This window comes from Rhodamnia argentea, chromosome 7 (genome assembly GCF_020921035.1).
Source record: "Rhodamnia argentea isolate NSW1041297 chromosome 7, ASM2092103v1, whole genome shotgun sequence".
Classification (NCBI taxonomy): Eukaryota; Viridiplantae; Streptophyta; class Magnoliopsida; order Myrtales; family Myrtaceae; genus Rhodamnia; species Rhodamnia argentea.
Window position 1 is genome coordinate 22,634,440 of NC_063156.1, and position 20,303 is coordinate 22,654,742.

Below are 20,303 nucleotides of genomic sequence, written 5' to 3' on the forward strand. Positions count from 1 at the left end.
TGAAAATGAACAATGAACAAGCTTTTGTTCCTTTTGACTTCAGGTATAAAGGGTCAGGTAATCGAGGTTTGTTTACAAAGAACTAAGCAGCATACCTCTCAATTTCGGAGCCCATGTCAACAGCCATATCCTTGAGCTCACCCAAAAGATCACTTAAGTCTGAAAGAGCATCATCCTGTTTCGCTTTTTCAACCTGGTTTACAAGAAATTTTTCGAGAACCTCAATATTTGGACATAAGTACACGTCCTAATGGACATCCCAAACACATGACCAGACGAAAAGAGACAAAAGTCGGGAAACTAAAATGTGAAAATTCCACGTACTCTCTTCGTTTTCTTAAATTATACTAACATCTCTCTATTCCGAAAGCCTACAACTTTTACCCACTTGGATGTTTTGAAGACATCCTATGGTTTCACTGAAAAATAGTCTTTTTAGACCTGGAGTATATTACAAACCTCAACTTTCTGTAATGCATCTGTTGGCTCAGGAGGTGGCGTCCGTGAGTTAGATTGACGGTTGGGTGCATTAGTCAAACCCAGCTTCTCCCTCTGCTCCTGGTGGCTGCCTTTCCTCTGCACATCCTCTGTTCAAGAAAATAATCGTGCTTCAGATAAAATGGTTCCTTAACACACAGCTGCAGAAGAACAAGGTTTAGGCAGAGTCCCACAGCCATTTTCCTACAATTTTCAAGTTATAATCTGCATCTTCCAAAAGCACAAATATCAAAGATCGATTATTAGACAAGCAAATTAACCACGAAGTAAAAGACAACCTCTCATGATTACAGGGCCTGATATTGGACGGGTCTTCTTTGGCTTCCATGTTTTTGAGAACATGCCGCCAAGATTTCCCAGAAGCTTCTCTCCCTGAAACATGCATCAGATGATCAATTTCAACACACTCCCTACAAATGGTGTTGTCAACTGGTAAACACATTAACCATCATAATCACAGATAGCCTTCTAGTCAAGCATGGTCCTGCACCATCCTTGCATGTTCCCAATGGAAGTCAACCATCCAAAACAGCAACTAGACATTCTTGAAAGGAAACGCATTACACAAGAACGTCGACAAATATAACAAGATAAGAGAAGGATGGACAAATAAATGGCACAAATGAAAAGTGCGCTTTTCGTGTAGGGCATATAGATTATTCATTCGCACCACAAGTAATCATTGACAATCAGTTTAGGAAGGACTGCAAAGTAAATTGCTCATTCCTTCTTTACAACTTGACAAATCATGTATTGAGCAACACATTGCATCCAGAAATTTTTTTCTTATTAACAAATGTGCCTTCACTTGTTACTTAAATGTGAAAATGGATAGGGCAATACAAGCCATAACTCATTTTGAAGGAGCCTTACCCGGCTAAGATCATGGTCAATATCGGCAGCAGCCATGTGTGTTCGGGTGATTTGCTCACCCTGCTGATGCAAGGTGACTAAAGTCTTTGTTGCGTCCTCTCTTATGTCCTCTGCTATTTTCAAGCAATTATTGACACTCTTCGTGGTCTCCTCAGCCTTGTAAACTGCATAGTCCTCCAATTCTTGTACAGATTGGTTCTCCAATCCCCCCGAGTCACAGAAATCATTTCTGTACTTATTTCTGGCGGCAGAGTTGAGTGACTTTGAATATGACGAAGAAGAGGCCCCTTTCTCCTCATAATCATTAAAGAGACTATTGCGAGGATTCTGAGTCAGGTCAGGCTCAGAAGCTGTCCTTTTAGAGGAGTTTTGCATCTTCTTTTTATCAAACTCATCGTCTGAATCAAATGGGTTGGATCTAGAAGAATCCGCATACCCAGATTCAGCAGAGTTATGCTTGGCAACCTTCACAGGAGATCTCTTTGAACTAAACATTTGCTTCAGTTGCAAAGGTTGGTATAACAACTAAACAGCGGTTACCTGCATAAACCTGAACAATTGGGAACACTGTCTTATATTTCTACAGATATAAAAGCAAATATCATATGAGAGTGCAAGTAAGGAAAACTGGCATATTACACACAGGAGGAGGTATTAAGGTGCTTCGTGTAATCACATTAAAGTCTTCAAGACAATGAACAAAGAAAGTAACAACAAATTGCCCAAAGACAATATCTAAGCACCAATTTAGAAAACGAAACGGGTACAAATGCAAATCAGAAACGACAGTAGCAGGGAAGTTACAAACATGCCGCCAGTAATTGGGCAGAGGCAGGATTTACAAACCAAGCTAACCACCACACGAGGCATAAATTCAGCAAGAAGCTCTCGGAAGGGGACCCAAAAGTGAAAACCTTGTTCAGAAAACACCTAGCAGAAAAGGGGATATACAACGCCTATTGTCGATTCTCTACAGATTTCTTGAGCCTCTATGGGGGGGGGGAGGGAACTACAGAAAATCAGCACGAAATCTCCCACGCACGCCAGATTAAACACTGGAGAATCTCGAATTCTGGAACTGCAGCACACGAACGCGCGACGAAAGCCGATGAAATCAAGAACCAGTCAGCCTGTTGACATAGCAGTACCTGGAGATGCGGCAGAATCGAATCAAGAACTCGGAACTGAGCGCCCAGAGACAATCCCACGAATCTAACAAGAGTCCAGAGAGCACGAGAGAGAGAGAGAGAGTAAATACGAGTCAAGAAGAAGGGGAAAAGGGAGGAGACTTTGGCTTGTCGATGAGAAGAAATGCGGAGTGTTGGACGGAAGGAGTTGGGAAGGGAACGCGCTTAAGGCACGCCAAGCACTTGGGTTTGAAAACGGCAACTCGCAAGAAATTGCAGGCCGAGTCGTGACGTTTAACTTTTTATTTACTAATTTATTTCAAATTTCTTTCCCCGTTTAAAGAAAATTCTAAATAGACATGAAGTGAATCTTATTTTAAATAATAACCTAAAGTATCATTATTTTCTTAAATACGAGTTTGAAGTTGATTTTATTTCAAATAATAGCTTGAATTGGCCATATCAATCTAAAAAAATGATTACAACCTCATCGACCGATCAAAAACGTTTTTGTGATGGTTGGTCTCAAGCGATCGTAGACCACCAGCAATGCCTAGAGAGGATCGAGTGAGGCCTCCCTCAAAAGCCACAGGCGAGGGCTGGCCTTGCTTGGGTGAACCTCGCCGGTCGCAGGCAAAGGTCGACCCTCACCCAAGGCTCAATTTTTCGTTAACTATGGAAAAGGCTCACGTGATTTTTTTTTAAATATTTTATCTTTCCTACGTGGCACTAAGCTTAGCTAAAGCACAAAAATGAGGTCGTTTTGATTCGAATCCTTAATTTTATGCAAAATCTTAATTAAATTAGGTTAAAATTTTCAAAAAAAAAAAAATCCTAGAAAAGCCAAATTAAAAAAAAAGAAAATAAAAAGCAAAATCTAAAAAAAAAACACAAAAAAGAAAATAAAAACTAGGCGGGAGGGCAGCCTTCCATCTGTATTTTTGTTAAATTTTAATTTAATTTAATTACAAGTTAGGTTAAAATTGTCTTTTGGACGAGAAATTCCGACCAGTGAGGGTAAGCCTTTATTTGAAATAAGATTAACTTTATGCCCTTCTTTGGACCCTTATTTAAAACATTTTCTATGTTTTATTTTAATGTAAAATATCTAGAACCTTTGAAATTAACTTTGTATTCTCCACCAAAAAGAGAAACCGACTCTATATTGGCACATAACTCTTCCATAACTTTTTATGAATGCGAATGAAATTTTACATTTCAACTGAAAAGTAAGATAAAAATTACTTATTTGACTTAAAAAAATCCGCACAAAACAAACAAATGATTGGATCTAAGAAGCGAGGCCTAGTTCATGTCCGATCGACGCCATACCCCAAAATAGGTGAGCTTGGCAAGTAATTTTTTTTGAACGTTCGATTCACTCAATCCCAAATCGATCTCTATATAAACATAGGGAAAGACGCACCCTTTCAATTAACTTTTATGGTGAGAGGCTGAGAGCGGCTCAAGACCATGCAACAATAGTGTCAGAGCCCAAGATACCCCAAATTTACTCTTGGTTAGGTATATTGACTAATAAATATACCTAGTAAAACTTCTTGTTATCAAGATGTTAACACATTTTTGTGACTAGAGCTGCGAGGTGAGGTTGGTTCGTAACTGTGAAGTCATATATTTCAATCTTACTTTCAATGCAATTGACTAAAAGCGACTATGAAAGTCACATATCAGAAAATTAGTTGGATTAATTATTTTGGACATACACGTCGTTAATCCGCTATTAATGTCTAACTTGCGATTTTCGGAATCGACTCATGTGGGCTAGGCTCAATTGAGCTAGTTGTGGCCAGCAAACTATGTCCACCGGCAATCTCGATCGCCCGGTGTGTTTGCCACTTCGTCGGACCAGTCCATCGAGGAAGAAACACTTCGAGGAAAGTCGGTATAACTTTACGACACGGGCAAGCTAGGTCGAGACTTGGCGTGGCTCGAGCCTCAAGCTCGAACTCCCGACTCCCCAACCAACTGCGAGCCGGAATTCTCCGAGGCCCTATCATCTCGGTCGGCCTGTCCATTTGTAAATCTAACAATGGAACTAAGCTAAGATCTGTTACTATGGTTAGTGTCTTTGGTGTCTCAGACATTGTTGGCCCCGACATAATTTAGAGGTGGGATGCACATGCAATCCTCCATAACAAACATTTCTTTCCACTCAAAAGAAGGAACTGTCTCCCCCTATTTTTATTGCATCCTTGTAATGATACATCCTTAGAAGGAACATCAAGTCTTTGTTGGTGCACGGTTTTGACAAAAAGCTTGCACCTTTAACAATAGCAAGTGGAGTAAAATGACTTAGGTAACTTGCGTTCTCAAAGTACAGATTAAAGACGCTGTCTAAAGTGTAACGAGTACAATTTCATTTGACCCATCCGCGTCGTAGGTATGCCCGCTAAACAGGCGAGTCGAGTTGTGTTTGGACCAGATAAAAAAAAATATCTAACCCAAACCGATTCATTTAATTCTTATTTGCATATTTTTATAACAATACAATTTGAACGACTCCTACCCGATCAAGACCCGACCCAATCCAGGTTTCATTCTTAGCAATTTTTCGCCTTAAATTGTTGCGTCCGAAGACACTGTGCCACTCTATTTTTAAAACATATCTTGACTTGAAGATATCTTTAACGTATAAACATAATTCGTTTTCGGAGTTGTTCCTATTTTCAAATGAAGGACATCTCTTAAACCAAACAGATGCTTTCCGGACCCGCTAATATCCATCGTTAACTGGATTTTCGCTTTATCAGACCCCGTCCCGACCTATCCATTTATGTCCAAACTCATTAAATATGAACTACAACACAAGTCTAGGATCAATTTTGCCACCTCTAACCGTAGGTTCGATAAGGCCATGGCCGAAGATAATCCCGTCTCTAATCCCACCGTGGTCGGCGGACGGAGACGTGCTAGTAGTAAGCATGACTCAAAATAAGAAGGAAGGAAATGTCGCAACTTCAGATCACGGGGTTGGACCACTCTTTTTCACGCATTTTGCGCCGTGTGACCATTTGTTTAGAAATAGAGGCAGACTTCGCCAAACCCTAAATAAGGGCCCACTTGCACTTAATCATAATCTTTATTGGAGATTGGGAGTTACATATCGAGTGCTAAACGCTTATATCACGGATGTCGATTCAGATCTTTATCTATTGTCTGGCGGTAATCAAAATTGTTCAAGAGGTGCGGTTATTTTACGAAAAACTAAAGATTTGAAAAAAAAATTCGAAAAATAATTAATTATACAGCTCAGGAAAACTAATTAACGGGAAATGTTTTCATTGGCGACAATAATTTATGCCTAATTACTTTCGTGGGTGATGAGAATATACTTCATTCATTCTTACAAGGGATAGAGGAGATTATTTTATGGAAAAATGTTTTCCATATCTTGAGTTTTTCCTGAAATAAACGCAGCCTAAGGAGCTCCGGTGGGGTTTTGGAATGTTGACATGTGAGCTGACCAAACAGGAGCTCAGATGGCATCTGCATCGACCCTTTTTATATTTGCTCTCTATGTGCTCATGACTTCACCCTCGCAGCAATCTGATCTTTCAACACCCTTGAGGTGAGGCCAAGTTAAAGATAATTTCTACACCAAACACTGCGCTTCAAATCCAAAAAAAAAAGTTGCAGCTAGTGCTGTGGAGAACGAAGCTTGAGAAGAGACAGAAGGTGTTCAATGCCAAATTACAATATTACAGTTTTCTATGTTCTACCTGCAAGGAGAGACGAGACTTTTCCCAAATAATGGCTGTGACAATCTGAATTCCGCTTCCTTCCATCTGGGTGTTTTGAATGTTGTAGAGAGTCATAAATAGGAAAAGAAGGCAAAAATTAATGTCGAGAAACTTGCCTGTACACTCTTTGAATCTTCTAGGGGAGAGGGGACAAGTCAACACCAGCAAAGCTCAATCAGCAGTTGAGACCAGCAAGAGCCACATGACTGTTGGAGTTGCTTCCCACCCACCATGAATTGAAGCTGACATGGCTGCTACCTTCTTCTTCTTCTTCTTCTTCTAATCCGTCTACGTCTTCTTGACGATCTTTGTGGTCTTCCGCTGGAGCTGGAAGGTTGAGATCGAGAAATCCATGAATTTCCCGGATTGGTTTCGGGATGTCGAGGGGCCGAGAGTTTGTAGCCAGTAGATGAGATCTTTTGTGACCACCCAAAGCTTGGCCTGATGGGAAGACCTTGAGGCAAATTGGACATTCGTGCCGCTTCTTGTACTTGTTCAACTCATTAGGATCCTCAACTTTCTGACCAGACAAATGAGTCGTGCCACCGACACTTCCCTTCTCGATTTTGCAAGATTTCATGAACTTATCAATGCTGTTTCCGACCGGGGCAGGTGAAACTTCAGCTGCCACGCTGTTTGCGCTGCTTTCTTTTCTGGAAGCAGAGTTTTCCTTGGTCTTGTTGTGGCTGGCTTTATGGCCTCCCAGAGCTTGGTAAGATTGGAAAATCTTGTTGCAGATAGTGCACTCGAAGTTGCTCTTCTCGCTGCAATCTAGGCGCTTCCCAGATTCCGGAAAACCATCAGTTAATTTCTTCAAGGATTTGACCCTCAACTCGGGATCACCAGACTCAGAGAATAATTTCCTCTTACTTTTTTCACTCTTGCAGGACTTCTTCTGGATCCGATCCAACCCGGCCGCCTTGGACTTGTGAATTCCGTTCGAATTATCCACCCTGGACCTGTTTCCTGAATGCTTCCCCGAAGATGAAATTTCTGTTTTTGATTGATCCGGTCGATGCAACTCACCACATCCTAAAGAACCAGACTCAAAGTTGTTCTCTTTCACTTTCTCCAGCTTCACAACTTTCTTAGGATCAGAGGACGGATTCTTAACGTCAGCCCTACTTCTGTTGTCAGATGACTCGGCAACATAATCTAAAGCACCTCTATTACGACCAACCACATCCCTAGAGAGCATCATCAAGCACATGGCCACCTCTTCTTGTTCTTGCTCGATTTCGGAGACGCAAGAAACAGCATTGGCGAAAGATAAGGATGAAGAAGTCGCAGCAGTTGCGTTGACATACCTCTTTCTCCTCTCTGATCGCCTCCTTCGATTCATGACGACGACTTCACCGTCAGATTCGCTGTCCATGACCAGCTTCCAATCGTCGCTGGTCCGTGAATCTCGATCCTCCAAGCTGCTGTCGGGAACTCTCTCCTTCTCCGAGTGGAGCTTCATGTGGCCGAAAAGCGCGTTCCAAGAACGGAACCGCTGTCCGCACTCTCTGCAGAGCTTCTCATGAAGTGAAGTGTCTTTGCTCAGGTCCGAAAGTCTCCATGTTCTCTTGGGGTTCTCCCTCAGGCCATAACCACCACCGTTATTGCTGTCTGCGGGAGGGAGAGCTCCAGTGCTACTTATGGACGACGAGAGCTTCTTCGTGTTGAGGCTGAGCTGTTTCTCATCCGTTTCGGCTGGACCATTGTTTGTCTGGTGAGACCTCATGTGACCTCCCAAGGATCTACCACAAGGAAAGCTCTTGCTGCATAATTTGCACACATGCTTGAATTCTGGATCTCCTTCCATTCTGTTCTCGAAAAATCGCGAACGAAAAAAGAAGTACCCTGGATCAGAAGACCGAAGAAGAGGATACTAAATCACAAAGCCAACGGACGAATTCAAAGACCCCGCGGCAATTCTCGAGTCTTGACATCATTCGCTCGCTTGAACTTAAGCCAAATGCTAATGGAACAGAACAGAACAGAACAAACCGGACAGAGGAAAGAAACGAGAAACAGAGCAGACCCCAGAAGAAAGAATCAAGAAAGGGAGTAGAATTTGATCACCAAGCTCCATGAGAACAGGTGATTCACAGTTCTTGAGCTGAGAACTATGAGCTGCTACAGATCTGACATGGGGGAAATGGAAAAATGAGAGTTCTAATCGAGAAGTAGTGGTAGCTTTCCACTCAGTAGCTTCTGGGTTGTTGGAAGAGAAAATTTCCAAGAAAATTATAGAATTGTGGAGAGTGAGAGGAGAGGTGGGTGTGCGTTTCTTTTGTTGCTAATGATGTGGGAGAACAAGTAACAAGAAATTTTAGAGAGAGAGAGAGTGCGTTTCTCTCTCTATCAGTAGTCTCTGCACAAATGCAAACTCTTAACACTTGCTGTTTTTCTCTTCTTCTTTTTTTTTTTCTGTGTTATGTACAATGAAGGAGGAGAAATCCATGCACGGAAGCAAAGATTGAAAAGAGGCAAAGGAAACATGTCAGCACGTGTACTCTCGACTGAGTATCCCACGCCATCGTCGATCCAACGGCCAGGATCTTTCCAGGTAAGCATTTCCCGTGGGTCAGAGAGAACCTACTCAAACTAACTGCCTTCTCTCTAACTATTCCTTCCTTTGTCTTGCTACAAAGCAAAGCCACCCTCTCTCTCTCTCTCTCTCTCTCTCTCTCTCTCTCTCTACAGTGAGAAGTTCCACTCTCTGGCAACTTGTTCCTTCTTAGGATTTCAGTTTGCGTGCATTACATTTGTGAGAATTAATCAAGCTGCTCTCATTTGGTTGATCGCGAAAGGCTCGATTTGATGCATATGTTAGTAATAATCGAGCTGAAGTTTGGGGTTCCTTTATGCGGAGCTTTCACTCTGACCCGGGTTATCATACTACACCAACCAACGGTGGATTCTTAACTAGACGATGACCAATTCGATGCACCCACGTCGTGGAACCAACTCCGGATTAAAAAAAACGTCTCTACGAGCATCACCAATTGAGTGGCATGCGGAATGTGTCGGGTATGACGATCGAATTTCAACTTCCCCACTTAAAGATACGACGTTCCAAATCTCATATTGAACAAAAGAGGCCTCCCCAGATTTTTTATAAGTAAGGACTGCTCTTAAATAATCGTTTCATTATAGGTCGGGTATGACGATTGAATTTCAACTTCCCCACTTAAAGATACGACGTTCCAAATTTCATATCGAACAAAAGAGGCCTCCCCAGATTTTTCATAAGTAAGGGATGCTCTTAAATAATCGTTACATTATATCGAGTGATTACACCTAATTACTCCTCCCGAAAGCTTGATCCACGCAAATCAAGTCTTTACCACAAGTCGAAATCACGCAGCCATGGTTAATTAGAATGTCATTTTGATCTTTGGGATTAGCAAAATCTATATGCTTTCCCTAGCAATTTGATTGTAATATGGCCAATATGTCCTCTTGGAGAAAAAATCCTATCGGCAAGCAATAATATGATTATAGTCTATGGTTCTGGGCACCTTCGTTAGTTGGAGGACATGGTTTTTATGTTAAATCTTCACTTCAAGCATCTTAATGATGCTTTCTATTTTTGTGTGATCCAAGCAATGTATCACTTCCCCATCATGTTCGAAAAAGGGGTTGTCGGCTCCATGCTTTTTCATGCAACAGCAGCATTCAACTGATCAACCAAAGTCGCTACTGGTTTCGGTTAAAATAATAATTCATTCCTCTTCTTCAAAATCTAATGTCTGAACTCGAATCTTGCCATCACAACTGCATGCTTTGAGCTTAAGACATGCTTTCGATTGACTTACTCACAAGACATGAACTACGGATCGACGCTCAATTTATGTAAGAACAAAGATAGAAACAGGCCTCTCTTCACCAACTTCCGAACCGCGTTACGTCTTGTCGAGACCTTAACCAAATCTCGAAATCGAATCTCTAGATTTAAACGTTGGGAGTCAGGATTGCCAATTGAAATTGGATATTGCGCGATCTCACAGAAAGAAAATATACGAGAGTGGGGCCCCTAAAAAAATAAAATGAATATAGAAGGTACCCTACCCATTAAACGATTATATACATATATACAACCTGTACACATGATGCAGGAGCCCAAGCTGCCTAGGGTTTTGAGTTGTCCTTTGTTGGTTTGTCTCAATGGAAAGGGAAGCTTTTGGATGTGATTAGTTCCTTGATCAAAGTGACTGTGTGTAGCCGGCATTTTTGTTCACGAATAGGGCCGGCCCTGTCCTAGAACCAACCGCAACGTGACTGTATGCGAGCCATTATTGTTATTTAGCAGCTATTATTAGATTAATGAAATCTAACCAAGTTTGCATAATGTTGTTGTCCCAAACCCCCTCTTTTGCGCTGCCTTTTGCCGGCAGTGAGCTGCTTTGGTTAGCTGTAAACTATGTGTCGATTAGGTTTTCCATTTGCCTTTTTTTTTGGTTAGCAATGTTATATGAGAGATTAATTAGTGTGTGGTTCTTAGGGGAATTAAAGTAAGAACGTGAAGGATGATCATTGCTTTTGGCAGCCATGCCAATTCCTCCTCTCTCTCTCTCTCTCTTTTTGTGGAATTGGGTCCTATCTTGGCCACTGCCCATTAGCTAATTCATCAGCCAAGTGTGAGCTTTGACATTGATCAAGTGATGTTAAGATGATTTTACCAATTCTCAAGACTTCAATGAAAGTTACATGATGAATGTGATGACATTTATGTGCCCAGAAATTGTGGTGGGTTGGGGATTAGAAGAGTCGCCCAACTACTAGACTTTGTCTCACAACAAATCTTGTTTGCCAAATGGGATCTTTTGAGTAGTACATGATATGAATAGTTTGACCATTTATGTGCCCAAAGGGTTTGAGAGATCAACTAATGCATCTACCAAGCATGTCTTTACATACCCTTCATGGGTTTTTTCACAAAAAAATATAAATTTTTTTTGGAAGGGATATAATTAATTGAACGATTATATCCATGACAACTATATTAATGCTGTCAACACAGATGCTATGTTGTGACAAGTGGGTTATGCTTGGCATATACTACTGCTACCCATCTTCCTTGTGATGCTCATGGAAACTTCACTTGAAGGCTAAGAGTGTTTTTGGCCCATCGGAAAGTGGCTTCATGCAAATTGACTTGCTATATATATTCCAAGAAAGAGAAGTATAGAGATCACTGCCAGCCTCTTTCTTGTGCCTGTGCCTAGTCTTTCCAACTTATGCAATGGCTGAGATGAGATGTCTCTCCCAGATTTAATTGGGGAAAATTTTCACTTATTTGATACTATAGATGCCTGTGGCGAGAGTTGAACCGAATCAGAGACGATATGAAGAAAAGCACACGAACTCGCTTTTATGGCACTCGAAGTAGGTCCCTCATATTTATATTTATATTTATATTTATTATGAGGGGTCCAATTTATTACTTGACCAGCAAAATAAAGCCTTTCAAGAAGTATTTTGTCAAAACCAAGAAGGTACTCTTGCGAGAAAATTGATTGGGGATATCATTTAACCGCAACAAACCCTTAAGGAAAGAAAAAGGGTGCTAGGAGCGAATAAAAAAATAAGAAAGCAACACTATTAACCTAATGGTTCAGTGTTCGGTTAATACATCATCGACTTCAATCACCTCGCCTATCATTCTATAAACTTCTATCACTAGGCCCCTCTATGGTTATACGTACAGATTGTGACATGACAAACTGTAATTGGTAATTACACGAACGAGTCATATTCAAATTTCAAGCAATAAAAAAAAAAAGGGTTTCCAACATCTGTAAAAAATTTGCAAAATCAATTTTATATCGCTTTCAGTATCTCTAACATCATTATCCTCGCAATTCTCCGGCGATGAATCTCAGAGAAGCTGTTCCAATCTTCTAATCCAGTATTGGCAAGAAGGATTGGTTTTGGTTGCCAAATGCTAAATAAATGCCATATAGTCATGTGGGTCTCTTTACTAAGACCACAAGCGAAAAAAAAAAAAAAAAAAAAAAAAAGCTCTCTCACTAATTCTCGGGAACGTGCATCCCCAGCAACTTGCATATAGATGCACAAGGAGTTGCTCTGCTTTTGATTGGTCGGTTAAGATCTAGCCGACACCAGTTGCAGTTATTGGTGATCATTAACCAGATAAAGCATGATTACAGAGTGGCATAAACCAGAAGCATAAAATTCATGCTTTAATCAGACGACAGCCTCTCTGCCTTTGGTTCTGTCTCGAGCGCCGGGGGAAATTCTTACTCGGCTGCTTCAGAATGAGATTCCCATGAACAGGTTTGCTTGACAAAGATAAGAGCGATCTAATTAAACTATAAATATTCTTGTTAACGAATCACTGACCTCAGGTAGAAAGATCTAATTAGACTATAGAGAATCTTGTGAACGAATTACTTACGTCAGGTATATTGAAATCGAACTTTCTTTCAAGTATGTTAACATGATGAAACAGTAAATACAAACATTCCCTTTTTACATTTCAAAACATATGCATCCTACCTTAGTTAGTGCTCTAAGGACAGAGGTAACCCTTTATATAATGAGCAGGTCTTGAGATCAGCGGATCAGGAGTACATTGTTTCATGGGGATACAAGCCAATAAGACTAAGCCATATCTCAGAAGTACATCACTTTCCTTAAGTTCTTGCAGTTTCAGGAAAGATGTCACCCCCAAAAAAAGGATGTGGCAAACTCAAAGCGAACTGTACGCACGTAAGCAAAACCAGTGACCAGCCTTGTAACTTAGAAGATTAGAAGAAATGAAACCTTAAACCCAATATTGGCTTTCATATACACACGAAAGGCTAAAGGATGCATGTGATCTTTTTATTGGCAATAATGGTTTTGTCAGGCAAGGGCAAGTTCTCTCACCTTCTACACTTTCTACACAGAAAGAGCCAGAGAATATTCAAAGGAAAAACGGAATCGCCATCCAGAATGAATGAAACAAGATTAGTCATGTGGCCACATCTAGTCTAATGGATGAAGAGGAGGTTTGGCGGGCGAAAAGCTAGGACTCACAGTAACACATACAATCACACAAATCATTCCACGAGGTGAACAATTCAGATAGAGAGAAAATGCAGATATGGCACGATGTGACAAATCTAAATGCGTGTACAGGCACAAGTGCAACCTACTCAATCTTAAACCCCGAGGAAACAAACCAGTGAAAACCTCAGGAAGACAACACCTAATAGAAGTAGACAGCAATGAAGCAACTGAGAATTGCATTTGTTTTAAAAGGTAAACCCGACATTAGCATCCAATGCACCCATTTGTTCGGTGCATGGATATCTATATAGAGTGAAAGTTGACAATTCGATTATAATGGTCAAGCAAATCATCAGTTTTCACCTGGAACAAATAAGCACTCGAAGCACAGAGCACTAACAATATGTTGGAGCCCTGTGGAGGAAAATGAATTCTCAGAGTGCTACACCAAATTACCCACAGTAGATGCATGGGCGCAGAAACGCACTTTTTATCAAGAGGGAATAATGAACCATATCATGTTCCATTCACGAAAGCATCTATACAATTACACCATGGAACATTATACCTTTGTCTGAGATCTGCAAATGATCTATCTTTGAAGGCGAAATGCCAACAAAATAGTCGACAAGAGACTGAAGGGAAGATGAAAAGGGATTATACAGCAAGAAAGCAACAAAAAAAAGAACGCCTCTTGAGAGGCAAATAAAAAAATTGTCACCTTAACAAGCGAAACCTGCTGACCTTCTCTCACTATCTTACAAAGAAGGCAGGACTTCCATTATGGTAATTATACCATGAAAAATTGGACAGTTCCTATTTTCAACAAGCTAAATTTCATGGTGGCGACATTTGTCTCAAAAGGCTCAGTCATCACAAGCAACGACCAGTAGGTGCTAGCTAAAGCCCTTCCCATCTGCCTCGCTGTTCCAAGATCCATCTCCAAAGACCTCTTCAATCATACTGCAAGTGGGCAAGAACTCAAATTCTGTTTTCGGGCAAGCTATATAGCCAGCATCCCAGAACTTAGCATCACAAGTATCCAACACATAGTCATGACCACCACCCCCATTCAAATTGTGAGAGCTACTAGGCAAGCAGTCCCCATTTTCACGCTTCAACTGGGTATCCGGAACTGTGGCAGCCAAGCTATCAAAAGATGTACACGAATCATCTTGATCGCCCCTGTCATCCCAAGATTTATTCCTGAGGTGAGAAGTGGGACTATCTGTCCATTTCTTGGAGCATGCTTCTGGAGAATCAGAGAAAAACTCTCCCACTTTCAGAGTAACATGCTCATCACCTTCACAAGTTTCTTCGGCAATTCCCTCGTCAACTTCATTTATTTCTTCCACATTCCTGTCATAACCAGGGCCAACCCCATGTTCAGGAGATTCAACAATGGAGTCCTCATCTTCCTCATCACTCACCTGCCATTCATCATTATCGCTGTCAATGTTCACTGGGTCACATCTGTTTTGTTCAGCCCTCTTCTGGAGCATGTAAACATTGAAATAGTAACTAACAATTTCCCTTCTGGTTCGTGAAGGAAATCTGAAAGATAAACTATTCCAGAAGTTTCTGCCCCAAGATGACGGGTTGGAGAAGACAATTTCATGGAATAACTGTTCTTCCTCGTCACTCCACTTCTCAGCAACTTGTTCTCCCATGTCATGGCATCCAGACTCCACAAATCCTTCATTTCCAAGTTCCCTTCTGAGCAAGTCTCTTGCTTCCATGGTATGTTGCCTACTGCATCTTATGGAACCTTCATCCAGGCAGCTACAACCAGCACGACCGGCTCCAACTTTGTCATCACAGTTATCGTAAACGTCAGAAGCAGGGAACGGAATAACACAAATTCCAGTGAACCTCCTGTCGTCTTCATCTCCAGCAATAAGATCCGAATTTGAAATCGCAGCAGATTCATTCAAGCAACTCAAACTATTCATGGCATCCTGTTGGCTCCAGGGTGACAGGTCGGCTTGATAATCTGGTCCAATGGGAACTGGTTTCTGTGGTGGATGCCGTAAAACCAAAGAATAGACATCATCACAGCCACTACGAGCTGTAGCCGGATGGTTAGAAGGGACATATTCGGGAGAAAAAGATGCACGTAAACGTCCTTCTAGTTGGAATTCTTCACTGTTATATGCATCCTCCACATTGCTTATTGGAGGTTTTGTCACGCAACCATCAATGAGCTTTTGATCAACTTCCAATTTTCTCTTTGTTGACCATCCTTCACCTTTACCAATTACAAACGAAGGGAATCAGGACCAAAACCAATATGTGGATATATCGGCAAAACTCCTTAGTGAGAAAGAGCAGACAACAAATGGCGCACGGCAGCATTGTGAGCAAGCAGATATAACAAATTTTGCCTTAAGCACCATAAGTGCTTCTTCTTCTTTTTTAACTATAGATACAGGTTAAAGATTTGAAAAAACTGTAATTAACCTTAAACTATCTGGCATGACTCCATAAGAGTTCATATTTCAAAAAACTATTCGACTTGATTTAATCAAGCCACAGTCAACCTCAGCAATGATTGAGGCTTCCTAACCTGGAGACTCAGCCAAGAGAGAAGAGTGTTCGGAAGAATCAATTCCAGGTAACGCATGTAGTGGACTATGTTCCTCTCGTCTTGGTAGCTTATAGGAAACTTCATATGATTCACCATCATCAAAAGGGCGTTTCAATACCATCTTTTAACTGCAGTGCATAGAGGATAATTAAAGTGCATTGATCAAATGCAAACCAAACAAACTGGTAAACTACCAAAACCCATGCATGCTGGGAGGTAGTTGCAATGTACATAACCTACAGAGCTTTTTGTAGCAATTCCGTGGAGCGAAATCATGATGTCACTATATTCTTATACATAGTAGATTTAAAAAAAATACTACTCAATGAGTACCCAGAATGGAAGAGGAAGTTATTGTGGTAAGAAATAATTAGTAGGTTCAGTTTGGCAGCAACAGCATGCTAGCTCTAATCAGGCCTCATAATACAGAAACTTTTGAACACTTACACACAAATATAAATAACTTCTTGGTCAGATATCACCAAACCAGCACATCTCCGAGTTTATAGACATTTTGACATAAATAATGCTTAAGTTTATTTAAGTTGTCCTGTGCATGTAACCTCAAGGTTGCGGTTACAAGTCAAAGGCCTTCAATCAGCCGTGAGTCAAGGACACTGGCATACCTAGTAAACTTTCCAAATCTAGCTTACCATGGCAGAATATAAAGTTTACTCAGAAGACTGTCTGACTCTATAATGTGGCACTCTTTTTCCCCTCGCTAATACCAAATCAAGAAAATATATGCCATGAGACTTTCCTCTCCAGGATGATTCAAAGCCCCTATGAGTAAAACTATGCAGAGTAGGCAACTCAAGAATACAAGCTGCTTCTCTGTCTTTTTCCTCACCTAGAAAGAAAGTTTTTTTTTCCAAGATTGGACCGAAGGAAGGGTGGGTCCACGGACTTCAGCTTTTCCTTATTTTCAGCAACATCAGGCACCTAATTAGAGGGCAATTAATAACAGGACTGGACTTCTGTGCAATATCACTATCATCATTTTATTTTTTGGGCCTGCAATAACTCCAGGCACTAAGATACACTGTTAAAGCTTTACCAAAAGCAAATGGGTTCCCATGTCTCATGTAAATGCGACTCGACTCAGCCAGGTGAGTTATAAATTTCATAATGGTTCAATAAAAATATCATAAGTATCTTTAAAAAAATGCAATTAACAAGGTCATATTTTCTGAAAAATCAACATAAGAGGCAGGTTTTACCTCAACAAATTGTCCTCTTCAATTGATGCAGCAGATGCCTAACTATGTCCAGAATCCCTCGAATTATGACAAAGCAATGGACAGAAAGGAGATATCTTGATGCAATCGAGCTAAATCCCAACTTCGGCACAAAATCCCCCAAATCCACAAAACCCTAACCCTAAATTTTTCAATGTCTCCGAAAATCGGCAAATTCACACGAACAAAGGAAAGATATCAACGATTACCCTCGCATACACCCGGAAATTTCACCGATCTACAGAGGAAAGAACTCAAATCGAAACCCAAAAACCTCGGTAGCAAAACTGTCGAAACCCTAAAAAAGTCAAAGGCGGTTTTTCACAAAATCGAGGTGCGTAAAACCAGAGAAATCAAGCGAGAACCCAAAATCATCACTACGCCATAAAACTTTCGCAGATCCGAGCTTGCAATTACAGATCGAAATCCCAAAACCCTCGAAACACGATCAGCCCTCGGCTAAGGCCAGAAAAGATATGGATCGATAGAGGAGAGCGAGAATCGAAAGATTGCGAGCTTGATTTGTGCAGGAGGAGAAGCGATCCGGACCAAATCGAGAGGGACGAGAACGCGATCGAAAGGGGGAAAATTCGTTAATGACAGAAAAGGGCACGGGGTAGGGTTTGGCCTTTTCTGTAATTAAACGAGCCGAGGAAGGAAAGTACAAAAACGGCGCGTATCTGACCGTAATTACGGCGTATGGACAAGAATGCTGGCGCTTCCAGCTTGGGACATGGTACGGTGTGTACATAAATTACATCAAAAGTCCAACCTGTTTTGTAAACTTTACGGCATTAACATTCATTTGTATTTCAAAAAAATAAATTAATTAAAAAATAACCGTATGCATCACTTAAAATAATTAATCAATAAAAAATATTTTTCATTACCAACCGATGTGAATAGCTCAAGTTCTATAATATACTAAGACGTACTTTCTGTATGGAAAAATTTGACGACTGCATTTTTGGAATTTATTATCCCATAGTTCTAAAGTGGGAAGATTATAAAAAAAAAAGTTGTAAGTATATTGCAATTATGCCAATTAAGTCATAAATTTTTTTTTTCGCCAATTGAATCCTAACCTTTCATTTCTGCGCCAATTTTGGTAAAAAAATGTTAGTCGTCTTATGTGGCTCAATCGACAATGACGTGGATAATTTTTAATAACATTTAAGTTTTTATTTATTTATTTATTTTTCTTTTTTTTTTTCCTTCTTCCTCCGGCCGGTAGTTGGAACTTGGGGAACGGCCACCGAGGAGGCCAACCTCATCCAATGACGGCGAGGCCCGCCCTCACCGGCTAGAGGAAGAAGGGAAGGACAAAAAAAAAAGAAATAATTAAAAATTATCCACATACGCATTTGTTACATGACGTCCCGGTCGCGCCACAGTTGAGGACTTACGCTCTCTGCTTTAATCTTTCGTTATATATTCGCACATGCAGTAGCTTAATCAAGAAACAACTAGACAGCCATACTCACAAGTGTATGATAAAAACACCCAATATCAAGGGCAGGCACGCCTATAAAAAGGTATGACCTTTTATGGTTTTACTAATCATACATTCATAGGATTACGAATGACGGCTAGAATTCAACCCTTTATTTCATCACACATATTTACCGGGGTTTGAACCAATTTACACATCTGGGAAGCGGGATAGAAAAAAACCACCAAAGCTAGTCAATCGCTATGTACATCCAAAAATTGTCAACGGCTCGTGATCACATCTCCATTAGACATGAACAAACTATCTCGTTTCCCATACACTACTACATCCCACAACTACCCCTCACCAGCATCATCATCACTACCATCAACAGGGACAAACGGCAGAGGACTCGGAAGTGCGTCGTCTTCACCAACGAGGTACGTAACTACAAAACAATACAGCGGCGGGGCGGACATCAGCCCTACTTCAATCGTCAGAGTACCGGCTAGTTTCTTGAATTTTACATCAAGGTGGTCCGTATCCAAATAATCCTCCCAAGAGGAGATACATTCTCGGGGGACTCCATAACATAGGGTCGGAGCGGGGAGACTAACTCGAGGCATTCTTAATATGTGAAAACCACAATTCAACAACGGTGAGCTAATGCCCCACGAATGAACGTCTAACTCAATAGAATGCAAGCATTGAAATCAGAATACTACATCAACAATTCATGAGTCTAAACGCAAGAGTATTAGATATTCAAGTATAAGATTTCTTTCAAAACTCATGAATTCGTATGCAATGCACTCCGACTCCTTTGTGAATAAACCTCACGCGGGTGTGCCGTTCTCGCAGGTAGACTCACACGACATCTTACTCCGAGGCATCTCGAGCTCATAAGGCGAAGGCATATCCGAATAAACAACATCGAAGGCATCCCGAATTTCCCTTCGACACCACGGGGCACCGTTGGATAAACCTCACGACGGTATAACGTCGGATAGACTCACGATGAGCGAATCACTTGTTTCATCATGAAGTGTCATGCAATGCATACACAATGCAATCTTACCCCATTTGGCGTTCAGAAGATTTGATGCAAATAAATAAGTCATTTGTTTCCATGTTCATATTTTTTCGGAAAGTTGATTAATGCAGAAACCATGCATATCAAGCGAGAACTCAAGAATATATTCAGGATTTCATACCATTGAAGAATGAATCTAATGTCAACAATCCAAACAAATTATAAAAGTTAGAAATCCGCTCGCCTCTTAACATAAACTCTGAGATCCGAACACGACAACTAGTTGGCCAAGGGCAAGGGCGCGCACAGCAACAGTAAGGGACGGCGGCGAAGTTAGGGCGTGCACGGCTGATGGACAGCAAGGGATGGTAGTTAGGGAGGGCGATGGTGGCGGCTCAGAGGTATATAGAAGCAGACTAATGACATTTTTGACGATTATCCAACGAAATGAACTGACGTCAAAACTTTATATAGGAGAAACTGAGTGGACTAGTCAGCTTCCAATGAGTCGCCGGTCGAGTCACCACGTGTCACGCGCGCGGCGCACAAGACCGCCACGTGGCACAGCCATGTGCCACATGGCATCGCTTCGCCATTGTGGGACGCACGGCTACGATGCGTCCTTTTCCCCTCCACATGCTGACACGTGGACCCCTCGCATGTCGGCACGTCCTCTTGTCCTCGTCCAATCTCAATTTCACGTGTATATGGCTCTACCGTGCCCAAATTTAATTATACCATGTCGCCTT

At 41.2% G+C, this 20,303-nt stretch overlaps 3 protein-coding genes across 6 annotated transcripts in view; all 3 read right to left on the reverse strand.

The window, feature by feature from the left end:
- Window positions 1–2,614, reverse strand: part of LOC115734932 (SNAP25 homologous protein SNAP33-like) — a 3,125-nt gene extending 511 nt beyond the window's left edge. Inside the window, exons 1-5 of one of the 2 annotated variants that reach the window (XM_030665958.2) lie at window positions 2,520–2,614; window positions 1,372–1,921; window positions 777–870; window positions 460–587; window positions 96–193 (exon numbers count right to left, since the gene is read on the reverse strand). In XM_030665958.2, the coding sequence (XP_030521818.1) occupies window positions 96–193; window positions 460–587; window positions 777–870; window positions 1,372–1,866 (815 nt within the window). In that variant the 5' untranslated portion in view covers window positions 1,867–1,921; window positions 2,520–2,614. The remainder of the gene's footprint in view (window positions 1–95; window positions 194–459; window positions 588–776; window positions 871–1,371; window positions 1,922–2,519) is intronic. The other variant, XM_030665959.2, reaches the window with a different exon arrangement.
- Window positions 1–8,586, reverse strand: part of LOC115734922 (zinc finger protein ZAT4-like) — a 23,343-nt gene extending 14,757 nt beyond the window's left edge. Inside the window, exons 1-2 of one of the 2 annotated variants that reach the window (XM_048281676.1) lie at window positions 8,252–8,586; window positions 6,196–8,067 (exon numbers count right to left, since the gene is read on the reverse strand). In XM_048281676.1, coding sequence (XP_048137633.1) covers window positions 6,435–8,066 — 1,632 coding nt within the window. In that variant the 5' untranslated portion in view covers window position 8,067; window positions 8,252–8,586 and the 3' untranslated portion in view covers window positions 6,196–6,434. Of the gene's footprint in view, window positions 1–6,195 lie in introns of those variants that run through there. The other variant, XM_048281675.1, reaches the window with a different exon arrangement.
- A 5,180-nt stretch (window positions 8,587–13,766) lies between these two features.
- LOC115734924 lies at window positions 13,767–17,712 on the reverse strand. 2 transcript variants are annotated; one of them, XM_030665940.2, is made up of 4 exons: window positions 17,072–17,712; window positions 16,702–16,793; window positions 15,831–15,979; window positions 13,767–15,512 (listed from the first exon to the last, which is right to left on the reverse strand). In XM_030665940.2, exons 3-4 carry the CDS (start codon window positions 15,970–15,972, stop codon window positions 14,161–14,163), a joined length of 1,494 nt encoding a protein of 497 aa, XP_030521800.1. In that variant the 5' UTR covers window positions 15,973–15,979; window positions 16,702–16,793; window positions 17,072–17,712; the 3' UTR covers window positions 13,767–14,160. The 2 variants fall into 2 exon arrangements, with proteins under 2 accessions (XP_030521800.1, XP_048137635.1); XM_048281678.1 differs by lacking the exon at window positions 16,702–16,793.
- Window positions 17,713–20,303: the final 2,591 nt, after the last annotated feature.

Coding starts and splice junctions, on each gene's coding strand:
- LOC115734924 (XM_048281678.1), bottom strand. CDS start 15,972: ATGGTATTGAAACGCCCTTTTGATGATGGTGAATCATATGAAGTTTCC. Junction 15,513..15,830: donor TCTCTTGGCTGAGTCTCCAG/GTTAGGAAGCCT, acceptor TAATTGGTAAAG/GTGAAGGATGGTCAACAAAG.